This window comes from Falco punctatus, assembly GCF_963210335.1.
Source record: "Falco punctatus genome assembly, chromosome: 20".
NCBI lineage: Eukaryota > Metazoa > Chordata > Aves > Falconiformes > Falconidae > Falco > Falco punctatus.
The window spans coordinates 6,722,462-6,732,151 of NC_137600.1; the positions used below are offsets into that span (position 1 = coordinate 6,722,462).

At 47.3% G+C, this 9,690-nt stretch overlaps 1 protein-coding gene across 1 annotated transcript; it reads left to right on the plus strand.

Annotated features, from left to right (window-relative positions):
- Positions 1-644: 644 nt before the first annotated feature.
- Positions 645-9,279, plus strand: LOC308055848 (heat shock factor protein 5-like; the record flags this gene model as incomplete). The annotated part of the gene is made up of 5 exons (XM_080370368.1): positions 645-852; positions 1,218-1,904; positions 4,671-5,045; positions 8,272-8,369; positions 8,749-9,279. The coding sequence occupies 5 exons, from the start codon at positions 645-647 to the stop codon at positions 8,773-8,775; spliced, it is 1,395 nt and encodes a 464-aa protein (XP_080226494.1). The 3' UTR covers positions 8,776-9,279.
- Positions 9,280-9,690: the final 411 nt, after the last annotated feature.

Consider the following 9,690-nt stretch of genomic DNA (forward strand, 5'->3'; position numbering starts at 1 on the left):
ACATTATGGTACCCAAAACATCCTGTGGCAATCAGTTCCCCGGTTTCTCTGTGATTTGATTTCTCCTGTTTGAAATCCTCCATTATTACGACGCTTGCCTCCTTTACACTAACTACAACTTTACTACCTATCTTTTTATACAATAACTGCCCCTCTGAAGATTCCTTCTTCAGCATTTCGTTCCGCTGAAGCTAGTTCTTATCCTCGCTGCTGATTTTCTCTGCCCCATTTTAACTCCACCTGATCTGTTCTGGCGTGGGGATCAGAGCTGCACAGGTCTGGGGTGGGTTTAGGGCAAACGTGACACAATTCCCGATTTGTCCCGTGTTCCTCTGCACTCTTTATAAATTTGCTTTTCCTTTTGTGAACTGCCAGTGGTTTTCAAGCCGACACTTTGCAACACCTGCTCTGCCGGCTGCATTCCTCCCGGCGGGGCACGCACCAGCCCGGGGTGCCCCCGGCACATGGAGCAGCTCCCCAGCCCCCGCCGCCCGCACCCACTCCGCCCCCTCCGTCCCCGCCGCCCGCACCCCGCGGCAGCCGCGGCGGCCCGGGCAGGTCCGGCTGCTCAGCAGAACCCGCCCCCGCCCCGCCCCTCCCTGGGATTCGATGTTGTGTCACGTGGTCCGGGGCGGCGGGCAGCCATGGCGGAGTGCGGGGCCGCGGAGCGCGTGTTCCCCGCTCTGCCCCGCCTGCAGCCGCTTTCCACGGCCCGGCGCCCACCCGCGCCGTGGTTCAAGGAGGTCCAGGCTGCCCCCGGGACGGCTCTGGGCTGGCAGCGGGGCCGCCCCGAGCGGCAGCTTTCGGCCCCGGGCCTCAGCCGCCCGGTCGCTCACAGAAGCTACGGGAGATGCTGGTGGCAGCGGAGCTGAGGGGCCGGTGGCGTGAGGGGACCGGTGGGGCGGAGGGGGTGGCCGAGGGGACTGGCGGGGCGGAGGGGGATGGGGGGGCTGAGGGACGTGGCCCGGCTGAGGGGACTTGGGGAGCTGAATGGACGGGGGGAGCTGAGGGGGATGGCGGGGCTGAGGGGGGGGCCGGGCTGAGGGGATGGCGGGGCGGAGGGGGAGCTGAGGGGATGGCGGGGCCGCGGGGGATGGCGGGGCCGCGGGGGATGGCGGGGCCGAGGGGGATGGCGGGGCCGAGGGGGGGCCGGGCTGCGGCCGTGCCGTGCCGGGGGACCGGGGCGCTGCGCGGACCAGCGCCGCGGCGGGGCTGAGGGCCGGGGGCCGCGCGCGGCGGGCAGCGCCTCGCAGGCGGGGCACGTGCCGTTCGGCGCGTGGCGGGGGAAGCGGAGGCCGCGCGGGCGGCGGTTGAGCGCGGCGTTGGTGTCACCTACCGACACAGACGCGTCGCAGCAGCCCGTCCCCGTCAGTGCCGACACCTTCCCCGCCAGACTGTGGCGGCTGGTCGGCAGCCCGCGCTGCCGCTCCGTTCGCTGGGTGCCTCCGGCCAGGGGCTGGTCATCAACCAGCCGCTCTTTGGGTGCGAGCTGCTGGGCGCCGGGCCGGCCGTCGCCGCGCAGCCGGGTGGCCGTGGGGCAGCGGCAGCCGCCGGTTTCAGCAGCTTCATCCGGCAGCTCAGTCTCTATGGCTTCCGCAAGGTGGGGATGTTGCCGGGGAGCAGTGTGGTGGGGCCCGGGCCTGGGCCGGGCCCAGAGGGTGGACAAGGCAACGGTGGCAACTGCACCGGGCCCCTGCATCACTTCCGCAGCCCCCACTTTCGCCGCGGCCGCCCCGACCTCCTCGTCCACCTGAAGCGCCTGACGAAAGGCAACAGGGCGAAGATGGCAGCGGGCCTGGCTGTGACCAGCCGCCCACCCAACCGCTTCCAGCGCTTGCTCGGCACGCCGCTGAACGGGCAGCCGCTGCCTCTGCCCTCGACGCTCAGCAATGCCAACAGGCCTGGTGAGTCGGAGTGGGCCATGTGGGGTCTTGGTGGGTTTTTGAGAAGCGCTGGGTGGCATGGGATTTGAAAATCAACGCTCTCCTGAGGGAGAAGGGTTACCTGTCCTTGCCGGTGGCATCTCAGTTCACCTGGTGTAGGGAAGCTGTTGTTGTTTATGCAGGTAGATCTGCTGCCAGTAAGCATGAGTAGCATGGTTCACATGTATTTCAGGCTGCCTGTAGACTACAGTACAGTCTCTGTTGCGTACTACACTAAGAACACCCTTGCTCGATCTCTGTGGAGCTGGCACAGCTCTACCAGATGCACATTACTGCTTCTTGCCCGTCAGTAAGGATGCCCATCAGTAGGGATGCTTAATAAGCTGTCATTAAATGTGTGTGAAACAGTGGGTCATGTGAAGTGATAACTAGAGCATCCTGTTAGTTTTGTGCAAAGGAGACAAGACCTGGTAGTAAGATTTTTGTCAGTTGTCTCCTGAAAAAGAACTCACAAGCTACGTAGTTTTTAAAAGGGATTGAATGAGTAGGTGAGAGCTAATTAGAAAATAATACTGCTGAAAAGCCCTAGAACATGTTTTCTTTCTTTCTAAGCCTCTTTGAGAGGATCTGAGTTTTCCCAAGACAAGTGTGAGCCCTCAGGATTATTCCACAAATTTTGTATCGGCCCTAAAGCTTTGTAGTTGGCGCTGTGTAAGGAAGATGTGAATATCTTGCTTTGCAGTGCTCTTGGGCTGCTGCCAGAAGAGCACTCCGGCTTCCCATTCCCTTGGTGGCATGTTAACTGTCATCTTCCTTGCAGCTGATACAGCAACGTGTTGGTTCAGCGCAGTGATCGGAGAAGACTTTAACAGCCTATTTGTGGCTGGCTCTTGGACCCGAGTGGTGCACCCCATGGGTGCAGAGCTGTAAGGCGCGGTGTAGGAGAAGCGGCAGGACTGTGCGACCAGGAGAAGGGGAGAAGCAGTTGACGGTACTGCTCTCTGCAGCACCGGCTGGCATTTAGAGCAGAGTAGGGTATCCCCATACTCTTGGTTACTGTGTCAGGGTAGGAACTGTCATCTAATTCAAGTGGTGTTTTCAGTGATGTGTGTGGAACTGCACGTGCAATACCAAGAAAACAAAATGAAGCATCTGAGAAGGGATGGAACTTATTTCAGTAGGGAGGCTAGGAAGCATTTAAATTAATGATTTGATGTTAACCTTGTTAAGGCTAAGGTGAGTCATTGCAGACTTCAGTGACATGTGGTTTGTCTGATGTAATGCAGACCATTGGTAAAGGAAATTATGAGAAAGAGATGACTCTTTCATTTTTTGTCCTCTGTTTTTATGGCTGCAGTTTCAGAGTTTTTGCTCTAGGAGTCTCATTTTCTAGAAAGACAGAACAAGGAAAACATTGGGGTTTCTATGCAGTCACGTTCTGACAGGCTGACAATGCACTGTGCGCTCTGTACTGACTGTTCAGGGGCACGTCTGTTCCCAGTGTCTTGCAGGGTGTAACGCTCTGTTAAACATTCAGGAACAATTCCTGGACAGCAACTGGAGGTTGGTAACTTGGCATCCCGTGGTGTCTTGTTTACGTGTTAGAACTAGATAATCTTCATGTCCCTATCCAAAGGTAAAATATAAACAAAAGACTTTTCATACCCCTGCTCCTTCTCTGTTTATAAATGGTGAAAGTACTGAACAGGAAATAAATGGTCCTATACATTAAGTCTTAGCAAATCTTCAGGGTCAGCTGGTATTTATTTAGTGATTCTTAATGATTAAATGTGAACTTGCAGAATAATGACTGTATGTTAGTGATTTCTTGAATTAGTTTTCATCAGAGGAGTGCAAGAGGTAAATGTGAGGCTATTTTTAAAAAAAGTCCTTTTGAGTGAGAATTGGAAACTACAGGTCTGAGAAAGCCTGGCTTCTGGATAAACCCTATTGACGTGAACCATCCTGAAACTCGTAATTCTCATGGCTAAATGCAATCCTGCAGGGGAGTCACAAATGCAGTAGTTCTTGCAGAAATCAATGAGCACAGGCGTTTGCGGTGTTACTGTCAGTGTTTCCACAAAGTCACTAAAACAGAAATTGAGCTGTCATGGTATAAAAGCAAATACCATTTCATGAAACAGTAACTGTCTGAGAGAGGAAACGATAAAATAATAGAGAAGAATAAAAGGACTATCTAGGAAATAACAAAATGGCAAAGTCTGGGATATTTTAGTCTGCACTGAACTAGTTGAGCTGACTGCGAAAAAAATTGGCTTTGAAATTTTTTTCTTGACCAAATAAATGACTTGTCATAAAGTACTTGCAAAGTCCTTTGGAGGATTTTGACATTGCCCTTCCCTTAGCTGTTTGTGAGCTGTCAGTAGTGGAGTTTGGTCAAATCTTGCTTTACGATGTCCCTTTTTTAGAATGTATTGTCTGATTTAACACACCGTACTTTCAAAATTGCTTTTTGTTTGGTTTAGTAAGTTACTACACATTTTGATTTATAGCATGTTTCTAAATATGGGTAACTCGTTACTGCCAGTTTAAGGAGATTGAATGCTACGCAGACACCTCTGTGTTGGCGCTTCACTCGTGTGCCACACAGCAGTTACTGCATGCTCGGGTCTAAGAGTACAGTCTCCTTTCTGGATTAAGTATGCTGGAGCAAAGGTCGTCTTCCCAAATCATGTTGTAGAGCCTTGGCTCCTCATATTGCCTTTCTTTGCCTGTGAAAACTCCTTTCCTTAACACTTGTTTCGCTTTATTTTGTACCCACTGCAGGACTGCTGACTGTAGGACAGTTTCATCAACTTTACAGTCAAGGTGTTTTCTCTCCTTACTCCGACATGGCAACCTCGTGCCAAGCCCCCAGCACTTTACCAGCACAAAGATTAGATGCGACTCCAGTCCCTTCCACTTGGATCCAGCAGGGACCACTTGGGTTGCTGCCAGGGCAAGGGGCTTCCCCAGCTTTTCCAGATAAAGGGGCTGCCTTTCCTGTACTCCAGACACTTCCAACAGGAGCCACGTACACACTCCAGCCTGCGGCTTCGCTTCCGCCACTTCAGCAAGGGACTCAAAGCGTTGCCGCATCCATTGCAAATTGCAGCAGCTCTGCATCTTCAGTGCCGTACTCACAAGCCTGCTATCCAAGAGGTATGAAAAAAATTTTCTGCATTTGCTTTTCAAAAATAGATTTTAAAGTGAGACTTTCAAATATTTTTCTACAATACTCCGCCATGTGTATATCTCAAGTGAGAACTAGAAAGTGTCAAGTCTAAAAGGAAGATGGACCTAAAGCAAAAGGAGTTTCTGTTTGGTATTCGTGTCCTTCCTCCAGATTTTGTGTGTCCGCTGGTGATTTTCTGGATAGCCTTTCTGTTGAGGTGAAAGGGCGAGGAGAAGAACATTTGTCCAAAACTAGTCGGTGTGAGGCTAACTTTCATTTTTGTTTTTTTAATTAAGCAAAACTTGGACAATGATATTAAAGCACTGAGACCTTGTTATGAAGTAGTATCCTAGGCCTTGGTCTCATGTTTTTCCAGGTTAAGGTTTTAAACTCAAAGATCAGTCAAAAGTATTGTGCAGAACAGGGGTCCTCAAACCTTTTAAACAGGGGGCCAGCGTGCGGATTAGATGGCAGGAAGTCATCTGCAGCTGCTTGGTTTCCCCCTCCAACCCCCGGCGGGGGTGGTGGTAGTGTGGGGGTTCTGTAAATACGGGGGGCTGGATTGAGGACCCTGGGGGGCCATATCCGGCCCGTGGGCCGTAGTTTGAGGACTCCTGGTGTAGAATATTTCATTCTGCTCATACTGGTTTTGTATCTAAATTTTTTTTCTTGCTTAGCTTCTTTATGTTGTATTTCTTGATGCACTGAAGACTAGAAAGTACAAAAGTCTTGGCTCCTTTCTTTTTTCTAAATTATTTCTGCCACAATTGTCAGTCTCACTTAATCACTCAATTACAAAATAAATCAGTCTCACTGAAGTGTTTTTATTCTTCAGAAGAGGAGTTGAAGCAAATTACTGTTCTTTTCCTTGCCCTTACCTTGAATGGGAAAAATCACATGATAGGGTATTTTCTGGGGAGTGGTGGTGTATTTGTTGTGGGTTTGTGGTGTTTTTTTTAATTTCCCTAAAACTTCTGAAATTCAGAACAGTGACTCTTGCCTTGAACAAACTAAAGCTCAGTTATTATTCTTTCCTTCTGCCTGCTCCTCCTTTGGCAGCCGCACCTTCACAAAGACAGCTATCTATCCCTGTTTAGAAATCCTACACAGTGAAATCATTAAATCTTTTGTGCATCTCTTCTGAGACCTCTGCTGAGAACATTTCAGACAATAATCAACAGTTCCCGTAACGTCATTTTTGTCAAGGAAGGGTTCTGAGGAGCTGGGCATTTCTTGTAGACACACTTAAATGTTTAAGAGACAGGCAACTCCTGCCACGTGCGCCTTATGCAGAGATTACTGTGGTGGCCAGAGTGTGGAGCCTGCCTTACCAGCTGCTAACTATTAAGTCTTCTCCTAGGAGCAGGTGTCCTGAGAATCATAGAATGGTTTGGATTGGAAGGGGCCTTAAAGATCAGCAAGTTCCCACCCCCCTGCCGTGGGCAGGGACACCTTCTATTAGACCAGGTAGCTCCAAGCCTCATCCAGAATACTTGCTTCATTAAGGTGGGAGGTGGTCCCTGCTTTGCGTCTCTATTGGTACAGAGCATAGGCTGAAACTCATCATGATGAATTGTAGTTGTCTCTGTCTCAGCTAAGGCCCCAGCCCTCTCCCGTAGTCAAGGGAAGGAAAGGGGCGTCTCGGGTGCGATTCACGTAGCTCGGTTTAGAGTTTGTCTTGGGGTAAGATTAGTGGTGTCCTGGAAGTGCCTGTTTTGAAGTACTGCCTGCAGGGGAGCTGAGGGAGACCAGCGTAGATTTAGACATGAATATGGAGATCTCTCTCACTGGATGACGCTCCTTTTGCTTTAAGTTTAAAGGACAACTTGGCTATGTTGCTCAGGTAGAATCTTCTGGGGTGGGAGGTGGGTGTGAGAACGCAGTGAAAACATACCAAATTTTGCAAGGTGTAATCAAAACTAAAATACAGAAACTTAGGGAATCTGAGGCGTTTGAAACCTCCAGTGAATTAATTAGTGTTTCTGAGAGTGTAAGTGACATTTCACTGGAGTATGATAAATCTTTTAATTTTCACTGTCACTCTAGGACTGTCTCAGTGGTTTTACTTCTGTGCCTGTGTATCTCTTAATCTCTCCGCTATCCTTTCTTCTATATATTATAACATACAGAATGCTGAAAGCGTGTTTCTTCATATGTCCACATGAAAAAGTCTGGTTTCCTTCATCATGAGAGCACAGCAGCAAGATGAGTTTGTTTGGAAAGTGATAGTTAACCTTAAGATACGTATTTAGTAAGTGAGAGAACTAAAGAATGTATGTTCAATCTTATGCTTGACTCTATTCATTTCACTTTTGAAGTCCCATTAAATGAAATCAAAGTAGAACTTTGTCAAAAGATTTCTTTTTGTGTGTATTCAAACTTGTTTGTTAACTTCTGTGACCAAAAGATTTCCCTGGTTTTTCATTATGATTCTTATTGAAAAGTCAGTAACATAAATATGCTCATCTAAGTCTTTTTTTTCCCCACTAGCCTTAGACCATAATTAGTTTAAGGATTTAGTTCTGTTTACTTTCAACCATCTGCAAAACCTTTGACAGTAGTAGAATCGCGTCAAAGAAATGCGTTGAAGCTTTATTATCCGAGAGTGTCTAATAATGAAAAATCAGTCATGGAGACCATGTGAGAAATATTAGTTATTGGTGCCACCTGACAGTGCAAGTCCAATCGCGCCTTTTGAACACATCTGTGCCTGTAGGGTTCATTTACATATGAAGACCTTTCTGGTGAGTGGTAGTTTAGGAGTAGTCATGATATTCTTCGGAATGATACACTCTTGGTTAAGATAACTCATTTTCTTTGTAAGTCTTAAAATTCACATGGTTACAAGTGTGTATGAGCACCTAGGCTCAGCTATGTGAATACGCTTTCTGTGGTGTATTGTGACAAGAAACTCAAGCAGCCAAATCAGAGAGGTGATACTAAGACACAAAAGACTCTGATTATGAAGTTTCTGCATGTATGTATGTGTGTGTGTTACCAATTTTACAATATATATTTTTAATGTATTTATACATATCTTAAATATTTTTAAGATTAAGAAATTGGTCTTAAAATGACTTGGGAGGTAACAATAAATTTCTGGAATGTCGTTTACTGTGTGATTATTGAAATGTTTAATCAAAGTAAGCAATAGAACTCTGCACACCAGACACAGGTTCCGGCAGTCTGATAGCTGTGTTTGAATTCTTGCAGCCACACCGCAGAGTTGTTCAGCAGCAGCCCACACAGATCCTCTGGCTGGCTGTGCTGGTCCTACTGCTTCAGCGTGCACCCACGACAGCTTTGTCCAGGTGAGCGTAGCCTACTGAAAGGAGGTGAAAGCGAAGGAGACTGTATGAATGAACTGCAGGTTTATACACTTGTGAAATTAAGGATATAAATTTGAAAATGGATCTGCTTGATAAAGTGAAAGTGATGTGGTTTACAAATACCTATTTCAAAGAACCACTGAATGTTAAACGGGTAGTTTTGTAATTCAGGTTAGGTTTCAGGGTAGCAGCATAGTGGGTGTCCTCATCAGTGGAGAGTTTTTTTTCTTGACTTCACCAGAATCACTTTTAGTTAATGAGCCTGCATTTGTATTTGAAGAATGTTCTTGCCTGGACAAAAAGAGATTCTTTAATATTATGAAAATACTGAGAAGCAGCTCCACTTCTTTGTCTCAGATAGTTTCCTGCAGTCCTGAGTTTGATTTGATGAACGAGAAAAACTAAGGTGACTTTTTGGAATGGGCCCCACCTCAGAGATCTCTTATTAAAGATAACTCCAGTCTTCCTGTAAAATGCGTTATGTAATTCTAGTGGAAACTGCACCTTATTTGGAGAGCCTGGCTTATCAGATATCAGAAGATCTGAAGTAAAAATGCAAGAGCTTCCTTTTCTATTACAGCATAACGCATATACTTTTTTCCCCTCACAGAGGACAAGCGAAGCAAGTTATGCTTATGCGTGTTGAAAAAGGGTTGACCTACCCAAGCTTGATCATCCAGTTTCCTGTCTTGCAAATATCAACCTTTCTCTTTTATTCGTGACTTCTTTTAAAAAATAAGCTTATCCAAGATGGGCAGGTTATGGCCAGGGTAACACGTTAGTGTAAGGCTATAAATAGCCAACAGCCAGTCATGCCGTCGATATTGTAGTCTTTGTTTTTCACACAGTGCATCTTTGTCCTCTCACTTTGATCGTGAGCTGCTTTTTTCATCCAGGACATGAGGATCCGTCTTGAGCGATGGGCAGTCACAATTAAATAGCTTATCTCGGAAGGCCGAGATCCATGGGGTAATAAATCATTCCAAAGGAGTTGTCAAAGGTGGTGTTGTGGCTAGATTGAAGGATAATATACAGTGTCCAAAGGGTCTAGTAAAAATCAGTAAAGGAGTAAGTAAGGAGAGGTAAACCAGCATCTTTCTTGAGGTAACTATATTTGATAGTAATGCTAGGGTCTGGACCCATAGCTTTTCAATATTCTTGCCTGCTTAAGAACTGAAGGCTTCTTTAATTAAGCTTTTAATGGACAGTGAAGGGTTTGCTTGGTAAAGCAAGATATAAAAAAGAAGATGGAATGAAAAAGTATCCCATGTTTCCCATGTTAATGAGCATGACATGTGTCAGC